This window comes from Erinaceus europaeus, chromosome 4 (genome assembly GCF_950295315.1).
Source record: "Erinaceus europaeus chromosome 4, mEriEur2.1, whole genome shotgun sequence".
Taxonomy (NCBI): Eukaryota; Metazoa; Chordata; class Mammalia; order Eulipotyphla; family Erinaceidae; genus Erinaceus; species Erinaceus europaeus.
In genome coordinates, this window is record NC_080165.1 from 132,805,785 (window position 1) to 132,832,434 (window position 26,650).

General features: G+C 40.0%; 1 protein-coding gene across 14 annotated transcripts in view; it reads left to right on the forward strand.

The window, feature by feature from the left end:
• The first annotated feature begins 5,797 nt into the window (after positions 1–5,797).
• FAM184A (family with sequence similarity 184 member A) overlaps positions 5,798–26,650 on the forward strand; it is a 113,134-nt gene continuing 92,281 nt past the window's right edge. For 10 of the 14 annotated variants that reach the window (XM_060190534.1, XM_060190535.1, XM_060190538.1 and 7 more), the window contains exon 1: positions 5,799–6,302. In XM_060190534.1, coding sequence (XP_060046517.1) covers positions 6,144–6,302 — 159 coding nt within the window. In that variant the 5' untranslated portion in view covers positions 5,799–6,143. Of the gene's footprint in view, positions 6,303–26,650 lie in introns of all 14 variants that reach the window. The other 4 variants (XR_009549604.1, XR_009549605.1, XM_060190536.1 and 1 more) reach the window with 2 other exon arrangements.

Consider the following 26,650-nt stretch of genomic DNA (forward strand, 5'->3'; position numbering starts at 1 on the left):
GTGTCTGTCTTTCTCTCCCCCCTCTGTCTTCTCCTTTCTCAATTTCTCTTTCTCCTATCCAATAATAACAACAGCAACAACAATGGGGGGGGGGGAGATGGCCACCAGGAACAGTGGATTCATGGTGCTGGCACCAAGCCCCAGTGATAACCCTGGAGGCAAAAAAAAAAAAAAAAGAAGAAGAAGAAGTAATTACAGAATCTAAGGTAACATTCATACTAGTAGTAGGGCTGGGGGTGAGGCTAAAAGCCATCATAACCACATCAGCAAAATAATGGCTTAAGGAATGAGATAGATGGAATCCTGGCACAAGACATCTCTGGTGGATGTGCAGGCCATCTTGTGGTCACATTTTAAAAGTCAATTTATTTTATTTATTTGATGAGAAATTGTGAGGATGTGGTATAGCCTGGCAGGACTTGACCTGAGGGGTGCGTCCATCCTGTCAGTCTCTCTCTCTACCGAGAGGTTGAGTGAGGAGAGACAGGAATAACCCCAAAGGTTTGCTCCGTCTTATCAGACTCCCAGCCTCACAAAGCACCCTGCATTCCTGATACTATGGCCCTTAGATAAAAAGAAAGGAGGAGATGTTGGAAAATTGTGAGGATGTGGTTGAGCTTGGCAGGGCTTGACTTGAAGGGACATCTATCCTTTCGTCTTACCAGACTTCCTGCCTCACAAAACATCCTGCATTCCTGATACTATGGCCTATCTACATAATCATTGTTTGCCTGAAAGATCCCCACCCATTCTATTCCTTTGATCTATCATCTTTCTACCCTCAAGACCCTCCCTGCCTCCAGGGTATTATTAATCCTACCAGTTAAAACCCTCCCAACAATTGCTAAGGAAGTTCCTACCTTTCTAGCCCCTTTTGCCTTTCTCCACCCCTTTCCTAGCCATTTCCATTTCGACTTGCCACTTCCGGGTCCGACCATTAAAAGCCTTGGCTTGGAAGTCGGACGGTAGCACAGTGGATTAAGCACACGTGGCATAAAGCGCAAGGACCGGCATAAGGATCCTGGTTCGAGCCCCCAGTTCCCCACCTGCAGGGGAGTCATTTCACAAGTGGTGAAGCAGGTCTGCAGGTGTCTCTCTTTCTCTTCCCCTCTCTGTCTTCCCCTTCTCTATTTCTCTGTCCTATCAAACAACAACAACATCAATAACAACAAAAATAACTATAAAAACAATGAAGAACAACAAGGGCAACAAAAGGGAAAATAAATATTTTTTTAAAATATAAATAAATAAATAAAAGCCTTGGCTCTCTGATCAATAAAGAACCGAATTGCCTCACAACCTCAAGTCTGTTCCTGAGTAATCTCCCTCGCATTGCTGAGTGAGTAGTAGCCTAGGCTGGCTCCGGTTGCGTTCTCTCCAACCCAGAGAGTACGCACCCAGGAAGAGGTACCCCCACACTAGCCCAGCAGTTTGTGTAGAAACAAAGAGAAATTGAAAGAGAAGGGGAAGGTAGAGGAGAGAGACAGAGAGAGACATACAGTACTGCTTCATCACTTGTGAAGCTTCCCCCCTATATGTAGGGAATGGGCTTGGAGCCAGAGTCTTTGTGCACTCAGTCAGGTGCACCACTACACCCCCTTATGGACACTTTTTCAAATGTCAAATACATAACTAGGATGAATATTTTCAGCTATCCTTACACTTAGGGACACAAGACAAGTTGTCTTTAATTGTGGAACCAACAGTTACCCCACAGAAGGTGCTGTTCCAAGCCACTTACTGAGTGACTTGAGAAACTGTCAATTTCTTCCTTCCTTCCTCTCCCTTTTAAAAAAATTATTAATTAATTAATTAACTTATTCCCTTTTGTTGCCCTTGTTGTTTATTGCTGTAGTTGTTATTGATGTTGTCATTGTTGGATAGGACAGAGAGAAATGGAGAGAGGAGGGGAGGACAGAGAGAGGGAGAGAAAGATAGACACCTGCAGACCTACTTCACTGCTTGTGAAGCCACCCCCCTGCGGGTGAGGAGCCAGGGGCTCAAACCAGGATCCTTATGCCGGTCCTTGTGCTTTGCGCCACATGCGCTTAACACACTCCACTACCACCCGACTCCCTCCTTCCCCCCTTTTTAATGTTTATTTAAAAATGGAAATATTGACAAGACCATAGAATAAGAGGGGTGCAATTAGACACAATTCCTACCACCAGAACTTCATATCCCATCCCCTCCCTTGAAAGCTTTCCTATTCTTTATCCCTCTGGGATTATGGACCCAGGATCATTATGGGGTACAGAAGGTGGAAGGTCTGGCTTCTGTAATTGCTTCCCCACTGAACATGAATGTTGACAGGTTGATCCATACTCCCAGCCTGTCTCTTTCTTTCCCTAGTGGGGTGGAGCTCTGAGGAAGCCAGCCTCCAGGACACATTAGTGGGGTTGTCTGTCCAGGGAAGTCAGGTTGGCATCATTGTAGCATCTGGAACCTGGTGGCTGAAAAAGAGTTAAGATATAAAGCAGAAAAAAACTGTTGATTTATCATGAACCCTCTTTTTTTTTTAATTGAGAGGATGGGATATATATATATAGAGAGAGAGAGGGGGGGGGAGCGCTACAATACTACTTCCCCACTTATGAAGCTTTCTCCCTGCAGGTGGGGACTGAGGTCTTGAACCTGGATCCTTGAGCATTGTGACATGTGCACTCAACCAGGTGCACTACCACCTGGCCCCAAGGAAACTTCCAATTTCAAGTGGAGCCCAAAGAAAGAGATAGCTCTGTGGCAGGTTCAGACAACTGTGAAAGTCTCTTTACTCTAAGGACTATATAAACCAACACATTCAGTTGTCTGTCAGTATGAAGCACAAGAACAGCAATTCAAAATTCTAGGATTCTCAGTCCAGCCATGACTCCTTCTGCTGACTCACAGAATGAAGCAGGTATCTTTTGAGCAGAATTTAGGTTTTACTGCATAGTAAAAGCAAGAACTTATGTGATAGTGTTCAGAGTAAATGACCAGTCAGTCAAGATCCCAACACCTAATTCCCACGTCAGAGCAGCAAGAGACTGAAGCTGTCTCTTTTCATAGGCAGCACTTGCAGTGCAAAGAGGTTCAGTTTCGGTGGAAAATTAACATTAGCCTCTTTAAAAAAAAAAAAAAAAAAGTCCTGTAGTGTTCTCACTATACCATAGTGACAAAAAGAAAAATATCTTCTTTGCCCTAGCAAGATTACTTATAAAAATTTTCAGTGGCTAGGGATGTGGCATAGTGCATTGGACAGAGGACTTGTATGCATGATAACCTGGTTCTGTCCCTGGCATTGCCTGTGTAAGAGTGGTGCTCTGTTCTCCATCCTTTCCTTTCTCTCATTTGTAGAATAAATACATCTTTGGGGGGTGGGCGGTAGCACAGCAGGTTACATGGCGCAAAGCACAAGGGTGGAATAAGGATCCTGGTTAGAACCCCCAGCTCCCCACCTGCAGGGGGGTCACTTCGCAAGTGGTGAAACAGGTCAGCAGGTGTCTATCTCTCCCTATCTCTGTCTTCCCCTCCTCTCTCCATTTCTCTCTCTAAAAAATAATAAATTAAAAATAGGAAAACACATCTTTTAAAAACTTAGAGATAAGCAGGAGAGATAAGATAATGGTTATAGAAAAAGACTCTCATGCCTGAGGTTCCAAGGTCCCAGCTCAATCTCTAGCACCACCATAAGCTAGAGGTGAGCAGTGCTTTAATTAAAATACACAAAATAAAGAAAGGAAAATATTGGGCAAACAGGGAGTCTTTTGATCATAAACACTTAGTCAAGGGTAAATGACATGAGAGTTCTAAAATGGTTGTAAATCTCCCTTGTCTAGAGTCTGATGAAATAGTGCTAGCTCCTAATTCTCTTTAATTTCCTTTAAACACTAACTCTTAAGAAGGGAGCAGAATTTGCTTGGCATTGTTTCTAGCTGTATACTAAATTCATAACTTTGGGACTAGATGACTTTATTTCTGCAAGATTGAAGGGGAGGAAGAGCTGAGTGCCTAGCATTTGGGAAAGATGTAACCAACTTCAGGCTTCTTTTCTGGAATATGTTTTTTCCCCCTTAATATTTTGGTATTTTCTTTGTTAGAGACAGCCAGAAATCAAGAAGGAAGGGGATGACAGAAAGGGAGAAAGATACCTGCAATACTGCTTCACCATTTGTGAAGCTTTTCTCCCTTTTGGGTGGGGGGACTGGGGGCTCGAACCCGCGTCCTTACACATTGTAACATGTGTGCTCAACCGCCCAGCTCCCTTTTCTGGAATTCTATTAATTCTGGAAGTATTTCAGAATGCTATTCAACCTTAACTTTGCTGGTTTGATTTTTTCATAATCAGATAGTATTTGTTCATTTGACCCTCAGTAAGATTTGTTAATAATGTCAGCTTTAGAGATAGTTGAATGCTGAAGAGAAACTACATTTCATAATGTGGGGGACTCAGTACTGGAAACAACGTTAGGGGATGATGACAAGAGGGCTCTGAACTCCAATTTCATCAGGACCTGGAAAGAGAAAAGAAGAAAAAATGGGGTGGGGGGAAGAACGTTCAGAAGTAGTGTGACTAAGAAAGGAAGAGAAGTCAGGATCAGGAAAATTGGGCAAATGTCTATATAGTTACAGAAATATTAGTCAACTCATATCTGTGATCTTTAAAGAACTACTGCAGTTTCCAATAAAGGGAGTGGGGGCACAGAACTGGTGGTGGGAAAGGTGTGGAATTATACTCGTTATAGTTTTGTAAATCAATATTAAATCACTAATAAAAATGAGAGTTTTAATATGCACAATTTTTAATTTTTACATTCTTAATTTTGTGTTTAAGATTGTCTTTAAAAATGACTCAACATGGGATACGTGCTTTAAATAATTAACCTGCATAAGTAGAGGTTAGAAGAAAATCAGTTGGAAATAGCACATTTAGGAAGGTAAAAAATAAAAATGCACAAGTAATGGCATAATTTGGCTTAGTCCTAAATCTTTATGAAACTGACATCTTGCTTCAGCTTCTGCTCCCCCCCCCCTTCCTGTCAACTAGATTTCATACATCTTTGTCTCAGAATCCATCACCTGGGAAAAAATAAGAGGCACAAACGTTGTATGTAACAAATGACTGACGAAAGGCGCCTCTCTTTACTCATAGGGCGCTGAATGAGGGACAGTTCTTGGCACATGATAGGCCAGTCCTAAGACACTGATGATCGTGTATGTGTGTGTGCATGTTGAAAGGCAGGAATCATCAAGTTCAATAATACTTCAATAATAATAATGATTCATAGCTATGGTGCTGAAGCCATCCTTGACAGGGAGTTGGATGTGAGCTCGCTGTTTCTCTTGGGTGAGAGCTATAGACCCAGTGCATGCAATGATACAAGTGAAAATGCAAAATCTCCAGAGTATTGTAAGCCCAGGACTGACCACAGATAGCCGCCTTTTCTCTGGCCAAGTTATCATTGTTTTTAAATTTCACCTGGACCTCCACGCACTGCACAGGGGATCCCCCACCCCTATGCACTCAGGCCCAGGTTCTAAGGGTCCAGGCTGCACGGAGAGCTCCTGGCAGCTCGGTCCTGTCAAGACCCCCAACCCACATGGCGCCCCTATGGGGCGCAGGGCTGCGGGACGCGAGTCACCAGCGCGGGGCGGGACTCGGCTGCGGGGAAATGACGTCGCCATCCCCGCGCTCGCTCCGCGCGCTCGCTGGTAACCGTGGCTCCCGCGTCCTCCTCCATGTCCCCGCCTCCCCCCGCAGCAGCCCGCCCCGTCTCCTCCTCTCTCCGCAGCCCCGGCGGCCGCTCTCTCGCCGGCTCCCGAGTGCTGGGAGGGAGCGGGACCTGCGCGGCCACGCTGCCCACGACGCCTCGGCCAGGCGCCATCTGACGAGCGAGCGGGGCGGCCGGGCACCCACCGCCGGCCCCGGGGCGTCTGTCTGCCCGGCGCAGGTGGCGCCCACGGCCTCGGGCTCGTGGGGGCGCCCCGTCTCTGCCCCGGAGAGGGGGAGAGGCGGGGGTTCGTGACCGGGAAGACGCCCCCCGGCGGTCGGGTGTGCAGGTGGCCGGCCCGGCTCGCGGCTCCCAGACGACGTTGCTCCGGGGGCCGCCGGCTCCTGCGCCCCAGCGCGGGGTCCCGGGCCCTGGCGGGGGTCTGCCGGGAAGATGGCGACCCCGGGCATGAGCTGGCAGCAGCACTACTACAGCGGCTCGGCGGCCAAATTCTCGCCCTCGGCGGCCGCGGCGCAGCAGGCGGGACACAGCCTGGACTACAGCCCGGACCTGCACCTGAAAATGAGCAAGAAGATCGCGCAGCTCACCAAGGTAAGGGCGCCGCGGTGCCCCCGTGCGCGCGCCATGGCGGGCTCCCACCTGCCACCTGCCACCTGCCACCTGCGGGCTCAGGCTCCCAGGCTCGGCGCGACCGGCGGTCGGTCGCGAATTAGAGGGGCCCGTCGAGGCAAGCAACAGTCGGAAACAACCCACCAAGAAATCGGTCCACGCTGGTGAATGTTCCTTTCAACCAGACAGCTTAAGAGCTTGTCTAGAGGTTTTTTTTTTTTTTTTTTGAGACTTTTATCTTTAGAGATGAGCTGGCACTATATATATATATTCTAATCTACTTTAACACAATAACAAATCACTGTAGTTTTGCGCTCCTGTATCTGCCCTCGTTCCACTTTAAGGACTGCACGGAATACATACAGTACCATATTTACCCAACGTGACCCAGAATCTTGGGGATCCACCCGCAGTTCCTTTTATTGGTTACATAGTTAAGGGGAGAACAAACCTTTTGAGCAATGCAGGTGGGCAAAACATACATTGTGTGCCATTTAGAGGATTTTTATGAGTCATCCCTGATCCTGGAAAAAAAAAAAGTCAAACAAGTCTTATTAGATGAATCATGTGTCTGCATTTAGTTAAATGTTTTACTCTTTTCAAAAAGATAATTGTCACAGAGCAAGTCACAGATTTGGCTAACTGTAGCTGAAGATGGTGGGTATCCTCTCCCTCCTGCCCCCTCCCCCATTTATTGCTTGTTGATAATGAGAAAGAGTTGGTATCTGTGGAGCTAGAGTAATTCAAACAAATTATATTAAAGTTAAGATCTTAGAACAATTTAGCAGTATCCATTAATTGAGAAAAAGGGATTTGTGGTTTTTAAGTTAGTAGAAGTGATCAAGCTTAATGTGTCCACGGACGGTTTATGTGGAGCAGTGATGAGTTGGTTAGTGGGCACTGTGGGATTTTACTTCTACATAACCTCTAAAGCCTTATTCTTTTCAGCTCCAGAATTCCCATTATGTGATTCTCTCACCAGTTGACACTTTTGAGAATGTAAAAGTATGAACTGAAAGGAAAAAAGTAAATGGAAATGAAAAAGTGATGAAATGATAAGATTTGGGAGAAGAAATATAATTAGTAGAAATGAAAATAATATGAGAGGCCCAAAGAACAGGTATCAGATGAAAGAGCGAAAGAATAGGTACAAGTATAAAACTTGAACATGCAAACCGACAACATTTTGTATGATCTTAATTTTTTTGATGTGGGCATGATCTTGTTATGTGCTCAGTTTTTACTATTTCTTCATATGACAGAAGATCTCCAAATTCAGAAAAAGGAAAGCTCACAAGGGAATCATAGTAGTATACTTTCAGAGCATTTATACATTGTTAGAAGCCATGCTTTCTGAAATACATCTTCAGAATACTGATGTTCCTAATGAAATGCATGAGTATTCCGTTTCTTATGTTGCATCTATGATGCCTATTGTTCTTGTTTTAGATCGTAGTCCTCCATAACCCTGCTGTAAATAGAAACACTGAATAAGCTGGTAGTGGAACTGCATGCTATTTAATAAGTGTCTCTTTGGTAAACTACTGTTCAATATCCTGTTCTCTTATCAGAAAAAGAAAAAAAAAAAAAAGAAGAAGAAGCCCAACAGTTAAAGTGGGAGCACCAAGGAGAAGTAGCTTTCATTTTCCCTTCCTCTCTCTCTCTCTCTCCCCACTCAAATCCAGTGAGGCTGGAGGCTGCTCTCATACCTAAAATCTTTATTGAGTGTTACTTGGGTGCTGTGATTTAGTGTTTATAGTTAGTAGCTGTAGTCAGTCAAAGCACATATCTCTTCTGCTAAGTAGCTCAGACATTTCATCCTTAATACTAGGGTTTCTCAGTCTCAGCACAGTTTGGATAACTGCTTACTTTACACAGGGCATTGGAGAGGACTGTTGTATGTATTATAGGATATTTAGCAACACCTATAGTGGTAACTATTAAGTTTTAGTAGGACCTGTTAGCCCCAACATATAGTCATGACTATATGTTTCAGCATTAAAGAAAGTAGCCCTGTGTTACAAAACCACTGACTTATACTGAAATAGCTAAGGTTTCTCCAACTTCTGCCTTTTGCCATGAAGATAAATCCAAAGAAACAGTTTAATAGACCTCTGTTGCAGCAGATGTCTTTCTGTTTCTGAAATATACTATAAGACCTCCTTCCCATACAGAACATTTTGGAGGCTAATTTTATATTCACACATATTTAATATAAATATTATTACCATAAGAATGCCCGAGGCTCCAAATGTCCCAGATTCAGTCCTCTGTACTGCCATGAACCAGAGCTGAGCAGTGCTGTGGTAAAAAAAAAAAAAAAAAAGGAAAAAGAAAAAAGACATTATAAGTAGCATTGACTATTAGAAACTGTATTGGTGGGCTGTGGCGATAGCACATAGGACTTGGCATGTGAGAGAGCTCAGGATCAATTCCTGGTATAGTAAATAAAATTTAAAAAAGATTTTGGCATAGCTTTGGTCAAGGTTTAAACAAATGGGTTTATTAAATCATGGTTGTTTAGGTACAGCAAAATGGGCAATAAAGCAAAGATGGCTAGTCATGATGGCCAGAGAGGCATGAGTGTTTTAAAATAGTGTACCAGAGGTCGGCTGCAGGTGTTCAGGTCCCGGGAGGAGCGGTGTGGCAGTTGGCGGAGAAGGAAAACGCGAGGAGGAGGAGAAGGACTGTAGGAACAGCTACCTGCTATCGAGTTTGCGGGAACAGAGAGGGCATGTCCGGAATACACTTGCTTAAATAACTTCCTACTGACCCACAATCCCTTGTGGGTTTGCGTAAGTCCTTACTATGCTCCTATGTCATCCTGTATGCTAATTACGTCCATATCCCAACACTTGGGACCACCAATAGCCAGAGCTGAGCAGAACTCTGGTTAAAGATCAAACGCGCAAATAAAAAACTTTGCTGACAACTGTAGTATAGAATTTTCTCTCCTAAAAAAGGGTTATTAATAAATTTATGTCAGCAAATGTGTTACTAAAGCTATAGTTTATATTTGATAATATCCTATATTTCAAAATGAACCATTATAAAGATAACCATTAAAATGACACTATATTTCATTGAGGAATGGATCAAGAGAATCAGGTCAAGTTTATAATTGGAATGACTTGAGAAACTGACACATTCTTTAGTTAAAACTCCTATGACAAATTCCCATAGCTCTACTACTTACTAGTGTGTGGCCTTGAGCAAGTGATTAAAATCTGAATCTTAGTTTCATGATTTTTTGAAAGAAGGAGGATGGTACTGTGATTCTCTAAAATAGTGTATTCTTGCTTTAGGCTGTCACAGAAAAAAAATATATCACATGCCAAAGTATTAGTGAAATACTAATAATATTTACTGGATAATTTTAAAATGCTCCTGTTGTTACAAAATAAATGCCCCTTTCTACATTTAATAATATTACTAGAGGGGCCAAGCGATGACACTCCTGGTTTAGTGTTTACATTACAGTGCTCAAGGACCCAGGTTCAAGTCCCTGGTCCCCACCTTCACGGGGGAAAGCTTCACGAGTAGTGAAGAAAGGCTGAAGATGTCTATCTCTCTCCCTCGCTATCTCCCCACTCCTCTCAATTTCTCTGTTTCCATCAGATTTAAAAATAATTATGAGATATTGTATCTCTTTTAAGGGCTTTCTGCTAACCTTTTAAAAATCATATATAGTATTTTTTTTCTAATTGAATTTCAAAATTGAAAAATCTCTTTTATTCTACATTGTATTACAGAACTAAAATATAATATACAGGGTTGAGGAGATAGCATAATGGTTACACACACAGATTTTCATGCCTGAGGCACCAGAGGTCCCAGATTCAATCCCAAGTATTATCATAAGCCATCACTCTGGTAAAAACAAACAGACAAGCAAAAAATATATATATATGTATTTTTCAGAACTTTGGCTGGCTATGACAAAAATAACAAAGTAATCTGTAGTACAAGTTTTGCACATAATGAGATTCAACATATTTTAAAAGACTTAGTTGCTTCTTAATAAGAAAGGGAGAGAGATCCATATATCTTGTACATGCATTGCTAGGGATCAAACTCATGCTTGGGAATCCAGATTATCTGTGCCACATCCGGAGCCAACACATTGTATTTTTAATGAACAAAAAAAGGTCTTAGCTGTAGAATCTAGCAGCCATCTTCTGGAAAGATGAACAGCAGTTCTGTTTTTTCTTTGTTTGTTTTGTTTTGTTTTTGAGAGGGAGAGAAAAAGACACTGCTTGCAGGTGGGGAGCCAGGATCCTTGAGCTTTGTACTGTGTATGTTTAACCTGGTGCACCATCACCTAGGTCCCAACAGCAATTTTTTAGGAACCTTTTACAGAGAGCACTTTGGTAAGTGTTAGCAATTCAGCAGGCAACAAGATAGTCTACCTTTTAAAGTGAGCCTGTTAAATCGAAACACATGAACTTGCAAAAAAAAAAAAAAAAGGAGGAGGAGGTGGAAGAAAAATAAAGTGACCAGAATGTCTCTGAGACTTCTGGAGAACAAAAGTGATTATTTTTGGGAGTAGGGGGTTAGTAGTAGGGTGTGGAACTATACCACTGTTATTTTATAATCTTATAAACCATTTTAAATGTAAATTTTTTAAAAAGTAAGCTAATTTTTTTAAAAAGCAAGTCTTATATTTAGGTTACTCGTGCCATATTTTAAGGATTTGTTAGATTCTGTCGTCATATTGTAACAGATTCTGGGTATGTTGGTAGCTGAGCCACTCAGCATAGGCAGAAAATATGGATGAGTTGAAATATGTTTTCTAAGTTTACTTCTCTGTGTTCCCTACTTACCACCATGTTGGACTCTTCAGTGCATTAGGTTGAAAAGCAGAATTGTGGGATGTAATTATCAAACAGTTTTTTTTGCCATTACTTCCGTCTTAAATATACTCTCTCAGGTTATTTCAATCTCCCACTCATGAATAAAATGAACTTTTCTGGTTGCTGTTTGATAATGCAAATTGTCCTTCATTAGCTAAATGTAAAAAAAAAAACAACCCAAAAACACAGTTTTATTAAAAAATATTCAGTCTCAACAAATAAAAACTCCCAACCCAACCTGAATTAATGCTGAAAGCCTTTCCCCCACATCCCTTCTCTGTCTGTTGCAATGAGGAAAGGGGATTTCATTGACTTTTCCTTCTAACCAAACTTTTAAATTTCTCCTCCTATGTCTTGCTAGTTCTGCTTTCTTTGATTTGATTTTTTAATTTTTTAATTTTTTTTTATTTAAGAAAGGATAAATTAACAAAACCATAGGGTATGAGGGGCACAACTCCACACAATTCCCACCACCCAATCTCCATATCCCACCCCCTCCCCTGATAGCTTTCCCATTCTCTATCTCTCTGGGAGCATGGACCCAGGGTCGTTGTGGGGTGCAGAAGGTGGGAGGTCTGGCTTCTGTAATTGCTTTCCCACTGAACATGGGTAGTTCTGGTTTCTGACTCCTGTCCAGTTTGACAAAGGGAAGAGAGGGGAGAGGAACAGAAAACTTTGATTTGATTTGTTCCTGGTGATCAGACTTCACTGTGATTGTAGACTTGACAAATGTTTAAAGTTCACCCTTTGCTGTGGCTACTTTACCTCCTACCTCAGATGCTCCAGGTATTTCATCTTAGGTTGCTCAACACCAAGAGGGAAATTCCCCTCAGCCTCTTAGATCTGACAGGACTTTTTTAAAAAAATTATTTTTATGGGAGACAGAACACACACACACACACACACACACACACACACACACACACACACACACACACACACACACACACACACACACACACACACACACACACACACACACACACACACTAGAACAGTGATCACCCCAGGCATATGGTACTTGGAAACTGAAAGGGGATCCTCAGGCACACAAGTTCTGTGCAGTAATGCACTAAGCTTTCTCCTCTGCGTTGGCAGGACTTTCATGATCATTTTGCTGAGGTCTGTTAAAGCTCTAGGCAATTTTTGATGGACCCAGTTAACTGCAACCTAGCTTACTCTTTCTCTCATGTGGCTTACACTGGTCAATAGAGAGCGCTTGTTTTTCTGTTCATACATAATCTGAAATTTCTCCCAGTTCCTCAATATCTGTGTTGCTTTAACATGCCATTGCATCCAACTTATCTTTTCAATCTCCCAGGGATCAGTCAGGCTCAGGTGAGCTAGTCGTGCTTATTTCAAAGTTCTTGAGACATACAATCAAGCTCCTCATCTGTATCCATCAAAGCCTTTCCCTCTGGTGTTATGTGTAAAGTTGGGTAGGGGGTCTAAAGGTCCCCTTAGAACTCTACTGGATGGGTCATAAATGAATGTCACAGTGAAAAATCCAAAGACATTGTCAGATTTCAGGGAGGGGGAGCATTTACTGAAACAAGTACAGGGAGAAAAGAGAGAGAGACACACAAGAGACACACATGTAGGCCCTTGACAGTGAGAGACGCTGAATTTGTAGGCCCACCTAGTTTTATAGTAGGTCCAGGTAGGCATAAGTTTCACAAAAAGGTGAAGTTTGTGGATCTTCCAGATCCTTGACTCCCTCCCCAATCCATAATTGTTTTTGCTATGTCCTGAGTCTCCAGTTGATCTCTGGGCATTGTGCGTTGTTGCTCACCTCTGCAATTCTTGGCTCAAACAAGATGAAAGGGAGAGATATGGGTACAACATTGTTCTGAATGTGGCAGGGAGAATGGTGTGGGGTTGCTTAATTGGTTTGACCAGCTTGACTAACTTCTTGGTATGCCTTGTAATACCCTGCAGGAGTCTCATGTGTGCCATGAAGGGATCCTTTTCTCTAAGTTGCCCCTAACACTAGACGCTGACTGAGGGACAATCACCACCTCCATCTTCCTTTCAAAATGCAAGGCTTTCCCCAAGGAAACTCCTCTGCAGTACTGTTAAATCTTCTAGTGTTCTGTGTAGTAGGTAAAACATCTCAACATTCTGCTTTAGACTGTTTCTGTTGGAAATTTTATGCATGTGATTGTCTTTGGCTGGCAAAGGAAATTTTCCCTTTAATGTCTAGGTAGTTGCTCAACCAAGCCTCACTAGTTGATAGCACTTTTGATGGAGGTTAACTTTCACTTACAGTTCTAACTGATATAAGGTGGTCAAGTGTAAGGTTCCAAAGAATTGTGTTCTTTGTTGAACATCAAATCTTCCTTTTTTAATATCCATCTTCCATCATTCTTCCGGAAAACTGCCCTGACCAACTTAGGATTGTTGGACTTTCCTTACTCTGAATTATTATATTTATTGTAAGTGTTTGTACACTACTTAATGGTGCAAGTAAATAATGCTTTTCCTTATAAATTCTCCAATTAGAGTAAGTTCATCAGCTGTAGGGATCAAGTCTTATATTTCATATAACCTTAGTATGAATGTTTTGCACATAGTATAAGTTTAGTAAGTGTTTATTGAAGATGATGATGGCAGTGGTGTTAATGACATACTAAGTAAATTTGTACAATAGAGAAAGTCAAGGGTCCAGCTGGTGGCACACCTGGTTAAGCACACAAATTACAGTGTTACAAGGACTCAGGTTCAAGCCCCTGCTCCCTACCTGCAGGAGGAAAACTTCATGAGTGGTGAAGCAGGGCTGGAGGTGTCTCTCTGTCTCTTTTTCTCTCTTATCTCCTCCTTTCTAAATTTCCCTCTGTCATAAATAAATAAATAAAATTTTTAAAAAAGAGGGAGAGAGAGAGTGTGTGTGTCAGGGTGGTGGCACAGCTGGTTGAAAACACAGGTCATAATAGGCAAGAGTTTGAGCCCCTGTTTCCCACCTGCAGGGGCAAAGTTTAATGAGGGTGGCTGCAGGTGTCTCTCTGTCTCTCTCCTCCTATCCTCTCGATTTCTGGCTCTCTAGCCAATAAATAAAAATATACAAAACAAACAAACAAATAAACAAACAAAAACAAAGAGAAAGTCAGTAGAATGTTCCAGGAGGTGGTGCAATGGATAAAGCATTGGACTCTCAAGCATGAGGTCCTGAGTTCGATCCCCAGCAGCACATGTACCAGATTGATGTCTGGTTCCCTCTATCTCTCTCCTCCCATCTTTCTCATTAATAAATAAGTAAATCTAAAAAAAGAAAAGAAAATGTTGATATTTCTGAGTAATTGCACCTGCTAGTTTTATGAATTAATGGTAAATAATTTCAACTAAACATAAATTTTAGTATTGATTGCCTTTATCTAAAATAGTTTAAAATAATACTTAGTAATATGCTTGTTTTGATGCAAAAACAAAAATATAAAGTACTTAGTCTAAAATATATTATCTGTCATTTTTAAAAGATAGGCAATTGATATGCCAGAGTCTTAGCAAATATTTTAAAAATGTTCTTCTAGATACTTAGTATTGCTTCTACTCTGATCACATCTAAACCCAGAATGTACTTATATAATTCCAAACCAATGTTACTTTCAAGTGGTCCTACTTCCTCTATTTTAAATGTAATTGATTTTTCAAGTCTTTTTTTTTTCTAGATACTGTTTCTTAGATAATGCTCTATGTCATAAAAGTACTCTATTAAGCAAAATCTTAAGTGTAACATTTAGTCTTACTTGAGTAGTCTGAATGAATTTATTATATTTTACCAGTGGTCACAAAAGTATGATGTGTAACTAATCAGTGTTTCAGGAATTAACAAAGGCACTGCCTTTAGAGTGAAGAGACTGAGAGCTGGAGGAAGTCATGATGATTCCATATGGAACTGGGGCTCTGTCTGAGCAGGGCTGAGTGCCTGGCAAGATACATGATTGCCCAGGTGAGCGCTCTTCCGGCCCCAGGAGTATCAGGCACTTTAGTGAGAGTAAAGCACGTGTCTCTCTTGTACACTGGGTTTATAGTTTGTAGTGTTTCCAAATGTGGCTTGAGTAAATTTTTTTTTTTTTTTTAACCAGAGCACTGCTCAGCTCTGGCTTATGGTAGTGCAGAGGATTGAACCTGGGGCTTCAGAACCTCAGGCATGAGAGACTCTTTGCATAACCATTATGCTATCTACCCTTCCCCACTTGAGTAAATTTGTAGCGAAGCTTTGTTGTTGTTGTTTCAGATAAGTGTCCCAATATTTTCCTGTATGTATCAACAACTTTAGTCATCCCAGACTTAAAAATTTTGTTTTAATTATGTTGATTTAGAGTACTGTCATACTTGATGTCGAAGTTACTACTGTGTGATTATTTTAAATGTTCATGCTTTAACTGCTTGCTTCTTAATTGGATTGTAGCTTAGCCTCATTCCAAAAGATAACTGGAAGTTTTCCAGCTTCTCATTCTTTTGTGAAAAATTTTACTGTTCCAGTTGCCAACCTCTAAAAAGTGGTATGAAAGATTAAGATTCAGCAAGATATGGTTGAAGCAATGTATTCAACTGATTTAATAAGTAAACTCCTATGCTTATATTCTGAAAATCATCTCTCTTAGACCTGTGATCATGACGAAGAATAACCTTTGTAAAACCAGTTAGCTTCTGAGTGACAATATGAAGTAATGGTGGTTTAGAGAGGATTAATAAAAGACTGATATTTCTGCCCTTTCAATTTATTTCAAAATTTAAAAGTTATTATCTGTGAGCATTCACATAAAGTTGCAAATTATGCAAGAGATTATAAAGTGGGATTTATGTGAATAATGGAAATTCATTATGGCTTTTTTTTTTTTAGCAGATTTATGTTCTACTGAATGCTTATGAATGAATAGGAAATTAGTAAGCCTGTCAGAATTAGTAAGCCTCTACCCCTTTTAGGAAATGAAGGTGGGATATAACTGCTAACTAAACTCGGGATTTACTTATTCATTTATTATTGTAAATAAAAACAGTACTGTAAATGGTAATTTAATACCATTATCAGGTTTGTATTGATATTTCAAGTGGAGCTTAGACCATAGAGACTTTTCAGAATGATCCATGAATGTAATCATCCTTTAAAATATTACTGGAGAATAGCCTCTGAGGGGTGGGGAGACAGCATAATGGTTATGTGAAACTTTCATGTATGGGGCTCTTGGGTCCCAGGTTCAATCCTCAGCACCACCATGGCCAGAGCTGAGTAGTGCTCTGCTCTCAGGGATCTTTCTCTGCTCTATATCTGTCTCATTAAAATAAATACTAAATGAAGAAATTTTAAACGCTGTTAAATCTTTAAAAAATATTTTAGTTATTTATTTTGGATAGAAATAGAAGTTGAGAGGGAAGTGGGGAGATAGATAGCCAGCCAGCCAGTTAGACAGACAGACGGACCCACTTGCAATACCATTATCACCTCCGATGAAACTTCCCCCTGCACGGAGCCTTGAACCCACTTCCTTGCGCACTGTGATGTGTGCCTTCACCCATGTGTGCCACCACTCCGTACCAAGAAAATATTTTTTTAAGAAAAGAAAATAATCTCGGACTACTAATCAATTAATATATAAAAATGAATTTCAGAAACACTTTTGCATGTAGCTACCAAGTTTTCCCAACACCATTTATTCATTTATTAATGAGTCTTTTCTTTCTCAATTTAATGTTCTTGGCCTATTTGTCATAGTGTAACTGTCTTTTTTGTCACAGATTAACTATCTTTAGATGAAATTGTGCATGTGAGGGCTTACTTTTGGGCTATCAATTTTTAAATTTTTTTATATTTATTTTCCCTTTTGTTGCCCTTTTTGTTGTTGTTGTAGTTGTTGTTGTTATTGATGTCATTGTTGGATAGGACAGAGAGAAATGGAGAGAGGGAGGAAGACAGAGAGGGGGAAAGAAAGATAGACACCTGCAGACCTGCTTCACTGCCTGTGAAGCGACTCCCCTGCATGTGGGGAGCCGGGGGCTGGAACTGGAATTCTTATGCTGGTCCTTGTGCTTTGCGCCACATGCGCTTAAACTGCCTGACTCCCTGCACTATCCATTTTATTGGATCTAAAAGTCTATTTTTTCCCCAGTAACACACAGTTTTGATTACTATACCCCTGCAGTATTGTTATAAATTAGGGTGTGTGGTACCTCCATTTTATTCTTTTTTCTCAGGATTACTTTTGCAATTCTTGTTGGTTTTTTTTTTGGTGGTTCCAGATAAACTTCTGTAGAATTTGGCCTATTCTATTAAAGAAATTCATAGTGATTTTGATAAGAATTGCATTGAGTTTGTGTATTGATTTTGATAAAATGATCATTCTAATGATGTTAATTCTTCTGATCCGTGAGTATGGACTGTCTTTCCATTCCCTCATGTCTTATTTCTTTTGTAGTGATTCACAGTTTTCAGTGTACACGCTTTTTTTGTCTTATTTATTAAATTTATGCCTAGATATCTAATTCTGTTTTGATGCTGTTATAAATGGTATTGCTTTCCTCCTTTCTGCTTCTGCTAGTTTACTACTTGCATATAGGAATGCCTCTGATTTCTGTACAATAGTTGCTCTGATGGAGTTGTGTAAGGAGATGAATGTTATTTTCATGCCTGACAAACACAACATATATCATGTAGCCAGTGAATTAAGGCATTGTTTCGACTTTCAAGTCTTATTATTTAATAAATACATTTAACAGGGCATTATCAGTCACAGTGATTCCTTTAAGGGATATGCACAAAGTCAACTGAAAACATTTTTGAAATAATTCACCGTTTTAGATGCTATTTAGGACATTCGTGATTCATTGGAGGAGGTGAATATATTATTCACAGGAATTTGAAAGTAGATTCTAATACTCATAGATAATTTTGAGTGAGTCAGGTCTTCAGTGGAGGAAGTAATTGCAGGTATGGTAGAAATAGCAAGAGAACTGCAATTAGAAATGAAGCCTGAATCTCTCAAGAGCCCTGCCCCACTAGGCCCGGGAGGGGTTGGTGTGGATCAACCTGTCAATGTCCATGTCCAGCAAAAAAAGCAGTTATAGAAGCCAGATCTCCCACTTTTGAACCTTCTAAAGAATTTCAGTCCATACTCCCAGAGGGATGAAGAATAGGGAAGCTTCCGATGGAGGGGTGAAACATGGAACTCTGTTGGTGGGAACTGTATGGAATTGTACTCCTTTTACCTTACAATCTTGTTAAATCATTATTAAGTCAATCGACTTCCCTGCAGGTGGGGAGCCAAGGACTCAAACTGGAATCCTTAATGCCAGTCTTGCGCTTTGTGCTTAACCTGCTGCACTACTGTCCGACTCCTTGATTGAAGATATAGGATATTTTAATGCCATTCTTGTAGAGTTTTAGAGTGTTCTGATAGATGGCATATTTATGGTGGTCTGACTGTTTATAGGAGACCTTTCAGAACTTCTTTCAGGGCAGGCTTGGTGATAGTTGATTCTTTCAACTGTTGCTTGTCTGAGAAGGTTTTTATGCCTCCATCTGAATGACAGACTAGCAGGATACCATAGTCTTGGTTGAAAGCCTTTCTCATTGAGCACTCAGTAGATATCTTACCATTCTCTTCTGGCCTATAGTGTTTGTGTGGAGAAGTCTGCTGCTAATCTTATGGGTTTTCCTCTGTAGTTGACTCTGTTTTTCTCTTGCAGCCTTCAGGATCCTTTCTTTATCCTTATTCCTTTCCATTCTAAATAGGATGTGTGTTGGTGTCTTTCACTCTGGGTTAATTCTATTAGGGACCCTCTGGGCTTCCTGAACCTTTATGTCTTTGACGTTATCTAGATTAGAGAAATTTTCACCTATTATGTCCTGAAGAATGCTTTCTTCCCTCCCTCTTTTTCTTCCTTGGTAAGTCAATAATGTGTGTATTATTTCTTTTGAAGTCATCCCATAGGTCTCTGTTGTTTTCAGTATCTCTTAATCTCTTTTTGAGATCTCTTCTTTCTTAGTTGTCTCTAATTCTTCCTCAATCTTGCTAATTTTGTCTTCAGTCTCATTTATTTTATTCTCTCTCCCCTCTACTGTTTTCTGGAGTTAATCTATTTTGTTACCCTGTTCTGATATTGTTTTAGTTTGTTCAGCCTATTGTGTTCTTAGCTCAGCTATTTCAGCTTTCGGCTCTCTAATAACCTTGAGATAATTAGTGTTTTCTTCCAGAGTCTCATTCATTGTTTCTGCATTTCTTTTTTTTTTTTATTTTATTTATTTATTTATTTATTTTCTCTTTTTGTTGCCCTTATTGTTTAACACTGTTGTGGTTATTGATGTCATCATTGTTGTTGGCTAGGACAGAGAGAAATGGAGAGAGGAGGGGAAGACAGAGAGGGGGAGAGAAAGATAGACACCTACAGGCCTGCTTCACCACTTGTGAAGCGACTCCCTTGCAGGTGGGGAGCCAGGGGCTCGAACCGGGATCCCTACACTGGTCCCTGAGCTTTGTGCCATGTGCACTTAACCTGCTGCACTACTGCCCCAGTGTCTCTCCTTGTATGTTAATTTTACTCTTCCCAAACTGAACTTAAATCTACTGTATCGCCCCACGAGACAAGCAGAAATAAAATATATGTTATTCTATGATGTGGAAGGAAACATTTAAATTCTTATTTTTTTTTCCTACTCATTGTTTGCCTAAATATATATCTGTAGTTAGTTCCTTAACAGCATATACTGTCAGTGTGGGAATCAGACTCGTTAACAGCCTTTGTCTAGGTAACTAAAGATAACCGAAAATCTTATACTTTCTGAGACTATGAGACATTTGGTTGGATGTTTCTGGGCTAACCTTATGTGATACACAGAAAACTTAATTTTTACAGAAAACTTTTAAAAAGCTATTCAAATTTAGAAAGTCTTAAGCAGATAGGCTTACTGTTTCTGTCTTGACACATAACTTACTTAAATGATCTAGAAGAATGTGTACTTTAAATGTTATTAGTTAATTATGTTCACATCTGTCCATACATTCTTGTCCCAGTCCACTGAGGCTATTTTTTAAAAGCAGGTAAAAATGGGGAGTTGGGTGGTAGCGCAGCAGGTTAAGTGCAGGTGGCACAAAGCGCAAGGACCACATAAGGATCTCTGTTTGAGTTCCCAGCTCCCCACCTGCAGGGGAGTCACTTCACAAGTGGTGAAGCAGGTCTGCAAGTGTCTATCTTTCCCTCCCCCTCTCTGCCTTCCCCTCCTCTCTCCATTTCTCTCTGTCCTATCCAACAACAATGACAACAATAATAGCTACAGCGATAAAACAAAAGGGAACAACAGTGCAACAAAAGGGAATAAATTTTTAAAAAAGGTAAAAATGGATCTTAAATAAGAGCACTCTGTGGTCATGAAATAGTTAACAAAGTTAGCTGGCCTTGAAGTCAATCATATAATTTTAATATTGCTGTCTTCAGGACCCTGGCATATCTTTAAACTCCAGTTCTAGATCACCCTTTCTTTTCTCTTTTCTGGATTGTGGAACACTACTAGAGAAAATTATAGGACTGAACTGTGACAGAATGACGGAATAAACTTTCTTCCAAAAGTATCTACATTTTAATCCCTGAATTCTGTGTGTATATATATTTTTTCTTTATTGGGGGGATTAATGGTTTACATTCAACAGTAAAATACTGTAGTTTGTACATGTGTAACATTTCTCAGTTTTCCACATGACAGTTCAACCCCCTCTAAGTCCTCCTCTGCCATCATGTTTTAGGACCTGAACCCTACGCCATACCCCCCTCCCCAAACCCAGAGTCTTTTACTTTGGTGCAATACAACAAACCCAATCCAAGTTCTGCTTTGTGTTTTCTTTCTTTCTTTTTTTTTTTTTTTAAGATTTAATTTATTTATGAGAAAGATAGGCGGAGAGAGAAAGAAACAGACATCACTCTGGCACATGTGCTACCCGGGATCGAACTCGGGACCTCATGCTTGAGAGTCCAAAGCTTTACCACTGCGCCACCACCTGGACCACTGCTTTGTGTTTTCTTATTTTTCATCTTCTTTATTATTAGTATTAGTATTATTGTTATCAGTTTAAAAATGATCAACAAGATTGTGGGATAGAGGGGAACTCTGTGAATATATTATGTCAACAGATGTGGTTAAAGATCTTGAGATTCCCCTTGATTATTCACAAGAATGATCACTCAAGCTCTAAGAATCTTGAGTGAAAGGAGGAGGCAAAGAGAAGACCATTGCTCACCAAGTGTAGGAAAGAAGAAAAGCAGTATTTTAAAGGAATTGTCCAGAATCTGAGTTTTACCTGGTTAATCCATTTGTTATGAGCTTTATAAAAAGAAAGTGAGGCTAGGAGGGAATTAAACCATGGAAAGGAAATTATGGAATTGAGAAGACCTTTGGTGTATATGTATTTTATGCCTAGAGGTTGAAGGATTAATAGGAGTTAGAAACCTTTTTTTTTTCCAGCCAAGAGCCATTTGAATATTTATAATATCATTCAATGTCTGACCTTTTGGGCTCTACACACATTTTTTGAAATCTCCAAAGATAGATAATGGCAGGTTTGGGATAAAAAGAGAAATTGAGAGTCTTATGCCTAGATCAACAGTGGATGTGGGCAGTACCTGGGAGGTTGATTTGTTAATACAATGAGGCAAGGCAAGTGAAAATACTAAATAATGGAACAAGTCATGAAAAAGGAGGCGTTTTCCATCGTGGGGGAAGAATAACAGCTTGGAACAATGACAGTAAATACCATTTTCAAATCTTTGCAGATGCTGCTTTGCTATGCTGTCTGCTATCATAGTCCCCACAAGGTTGGTATTAGGCTTCAACAGAAAATTGACTAGCTCAGAACCATTCTGCTAGAAGAGCTGGCATTTGAATTTCTATTTATCTGTGCCAAATGGCTCATTTAGGAGGCAGCATGAAGCACCTAAGTGTATGCCCAAATCAATTCTGGATCTTGAGATGTGCTAGATACAGTGCAAAGTACAATTTGTTTTGGAAGAGAATCCATGTCTTTGGCTTGAGAGGGAGAGCAATGGAGTCCTGAGGATGTAGGGCAATTGTGTATGTGTTTGATTTATTATTCAAATACTTGCTTACAGATTGCAAAAGGCACATTTAAAAACAAGGTCTGTGTTTTATCTGGTGAGCCACTCCAAAACCTGGGATATATTTACTGGAAAATATGTCCAAGTTTGAATTCAGAAAACTCACTATGAAGGCAACTCAAGACTCTAGCCATAACATACAAGCAAAAGGCACATTTAAAAGATGAGAGAACCAGGAGAAGAGAATGAATACTGGAATTTCACTTGTAATTATTCTGCAAACATATGGCTAAATAAAGCTTTGTTTACAGGATCTTCTCATAACTAAGTTTTTGTTTTTGTTAGCAACTAGATAATTATAGTTATTGAACAAGAGACTAAATGTTTTTGATATGATAAATAATATATGGCCAAGTTGTGTTCTCTGTTAATTTCTTTGTAAAATACTTCTGTACATTTTTTCATCTTAAGAATATTTATTAGACATTTAACTTTTAAGTTTATCACCTTTTTATTGATTGATACCAAATCTGAAAAAATGACATTTGAAAAAACATGAAGGTTATTGAACAAAGGAAAAGATATTGTTTCAAATATAGCCACGGGAACTAGTATCTCTGAGGTAATGAACTTTACCTGTTTTACTTTATTTTGACTTTATTCTTATATTATATTTACTTTATTCTTATATTCTTATATATTCAGCAGCTATTTAGAGTAGGTTGTAAGTACTAAGTGCTGTAGGAGTTACAAATAGTTGGAAGAACTGTCCATTGAAATATTGCAATCAAGAAGATGTACAAGTCTGAAAATACCTGAGATAAAGAAGTATATTGCAGCCCCACCCCCCACCTTTTCACATGGAGGAATGAACCCAGGGCCTTATAGTCACGATATGACTAAGCAGCCTCCACAACTCACTTTTTAATTCTTTATTTTCTTATGTTAGGGAGAGGAGCACCACAGCACTGCCCCACCATTCATAGCTCTCCCTTGGTGCCATTCCTGGTGCTCCCATGTGGTGACAGACACAATAATGCATAGGCCTGTGTTTTACATACAAGGTCTGTGTTTTACCTGATGAGCCACTCCCAAACCTGGGATATATTTACTGGAAAGTATGTCCAAGATTGAATTCAGAAAACATATTATGAAGGCAACTCAAGACTCTAGCCATAACATAGAAGCACAAATCCAGGATCTCAGAGATCACTTCACCAAAATTCTACAAGATGCACAGAGAAAACTCTGAACAGAGCTACAGGATTAAGGGCACCTTTGATGGAGTTTAGACTTACATAAGAGACCTAGTAAGTAGAGTAAATCAGCTTGAGGAGAGAATATCAAGGCTAGAAGATAAAATCACTACTCTCAGTGCAAAGCTGTTGGAGAGGAAAGTTCATGAAAAAAATGAAGCAGTTCTTTGAAATAGCAGACTCCATCAGAAAAGCAAATGTGAGAGTTATTGGAATATCTGAGGATGGGTTGGGCAGGGAACATATTCAGAGAAATCATCGCAGAAAAACTTTCACATCCGGGCAGCATTCAAAACATAGATATTCACAGACTTCCAGGATGAAGCTATGGTGACCTTGTCAAGGAAATTGGCTCTCTCCCAGAGAACACATTTTACAACGAAACAACTCAACAGTTTTCATCAGAGAACAGCTGGGAGCTACTTCTGGAAAAGCAACAAACATCACTATCTGAAGGTTGATAATTCTGCATGGAGAGCAGGGACAGGAGGGGAGGGAGAGAAGGACTCAAGCATGAGCAAGGCAACACATTGCCAGCAGGTGCCATATTTACCGCCACTTCAAATACATGCAGCAGACTTAAAGGGGCCCTTGTGGCTTAAAAGAAGTTCTGTATTGCCATTTAGAGCTGTAGAAGCAGAATCCAAGCAAACTCCAGGGAACAACTGTTCAGAGGAACCAAGGAATGGAACATAGTACCTCTGTGGCATTAGGGAAGCTTATCAAATTCCTAAGTGTCCCAGCTACCATAGAGACCCTGGTGATCAGGATCAGACTGCCCTACAGGCAGGAAAAGTAACTTTCACCTCACAGCAGAGTTCCTACTTTCAGGAATCAGCCTGGGAAAAAAAGGAGGTTTGAGATAATCGCCCTCCCCGTCCCCAAAATAGGACACCAGGCACCAGAATACTACAAAGCTCCTGTCCTTTCTCTAGAACTCACATAACAAAGCAGAACTCAGCACCATCTGTGGGCAGCCACAGACTCTAAAACAAACTGGTTAAATGGTGAAAACACTAGTTCAGAAAAATCAAGAGAAATCAAGAAACTTAATGATATAAATCCTGGAGAGCTGTTAGAGAAAGAGTTTAGAATATATTGTCTGGAAATTTTTAAGAAATACAAATCTATTTATTTAATATATAGAGAAATAGATTAAGAAATAAGAAATAAGTCACCAGGACACACAATTGTAAAACTATCCAAAATCAGGAACACTCATTTAAGTGTACACGTTACCACTCGGGTTTGAGCCCCTGTTCCCCGATTCAAGAAGGATGCTTGTATGTGGTAACACAGGTTCGCAGGTGTTTCTCTTTCTCCCTCTTTCTCCCCCTCCCCTCTCAGTTTCTTCTTGCCATGTCTAATAAAAATAGAAAGGAAAAAATGGCCACCAGGAGCAGTAGATTCATACTGCTGACATCAAGCCCCTGCAATAACCCTGGAGGTGGTAATAATAATAAATAATAATTAATAATAAGTCAAGGACAAAGAAAAATGTTTACAAGCTGCCAGAGAAAAGAAGAAAGTGTGGGGGAGAGTACAGGTCCAAAAAGGATGACAGAGGACATAGTGGGGATTGTATTATGTGGAAAACTGAAAAATGTTATGCATGTACAAACTATTGTATTTACTGTCAAATGTAAAATGTTAATCCCCCAATAAAGAAAAAAAAAGAAGGGGGAGTTGGGTGGTAGTGTAGCAGTTAAGTGCAGGTGGTGCAAAGCACAAGGACCTGTGTAAGGATCCTGGTTCGAGTCCCAGGCTCCCCCACCTGCAGAGGAGTCTCTTCACAGGTGGTGAAGCAGGTCTGCAGGTGTCTGTCTTTCTCTCCCCCTCTCTGTCTTCCCCTCCTCTCTCCATTTTTCTCTGTCCTATCCAACAACGACGACATCAATAACAACAATAATAACTACAACAATAAAACAACAAGGGCAACAAAAAGGGAGGGAAAATGAATAAACAAATTTGAAAAAAAATTTTAAAAGGAAGAAGAAAGTAACTTATAAAGGCAAAGAACTCTGGGTAAGGCAGGGAAGGGAGAGAATAGAAAGGGTGTTGGGTCACAGTGCATGCTGGTAGAAATGGACCTACGTTGGATGTGATAATGCTCTGCAGACATCTGTTTCATCTGTTTCAGGGAGATGAGAAACTGTACTCATGTGTCAACAACCATACTGTAAACGTTTAAACCCCACTCCATCAATGATAACACACACACACATACACACACACACACACAGAGTTATAAAATAGGCTAGGTTTATAAAATGCAGTTGTTTTAATTATTTTTTCTAGAATTTTTTATTATCTTTATTTATTTATTGGATAGAGACAGTCAGAAATCAAGAGGGAATGGGGAGATATGGTGAGAGACAGACAGACACCTGCAGCCCTGCTTTAACACTTGTGAAGCTTTCCTCCTTCCGGTGGGGGCTGGGGACTTGAACCTGGGTCCCTGTGCACTGTAACATATGCACTTAACCAGGTGCACCACCACCTGGCCCCATTTTAATTTTTTATGTTAACATTGTATATCAAAGTAGCCTTTTGCTAAAAACATTAAAATATGATTTTTGGCCATATCATACTTTTGGAAGAAAGTAAAATATATAAAATTCAGTATAGCTAGCTCTAATAAATTATTTATTGGGTTGTTTCAAAAGTCACTGTTTATTTTTCCCTGCAAAAAATGTGTCATGACTTTTTTTTTGCCAACCCAATCTAATGATAAACATCAAAGTGCTGGTTAAGTGCTTTGTTTACACTAAGTGCTGAAAAATTCTTAAGCCTGACAGAATGTTTACTTATCATGGTTATAGCTGGGCACACAGCATCTTGATTTAAACAATTATGTTTTTAGTCATGACCTAATTTAAACATAAATTGCAGTGACAGGATGGAAGAAACTAAAATGAATCCTCTAAGTGGAGCAGATATTGAAAAAGAAACTTTTAAAGGAAATAAGTGGGAAATCAAACCCTAGGAAATAGCTGGAGAAATTAACAGTAGACATTTATCATTGACCAGAAAGAAAGAAAGAAAGAAAGAGAAAAGGGAAAGAAGAAAAGAGAGAGAAGAAAGGAAAAGTTCAAAAATTTTAGAAATGAAAACTTTCGGAAAAGAGAAGAATAGGAACTGGACAATGACAAACCCAGTTGAGTGCAGTTACCACACTCAA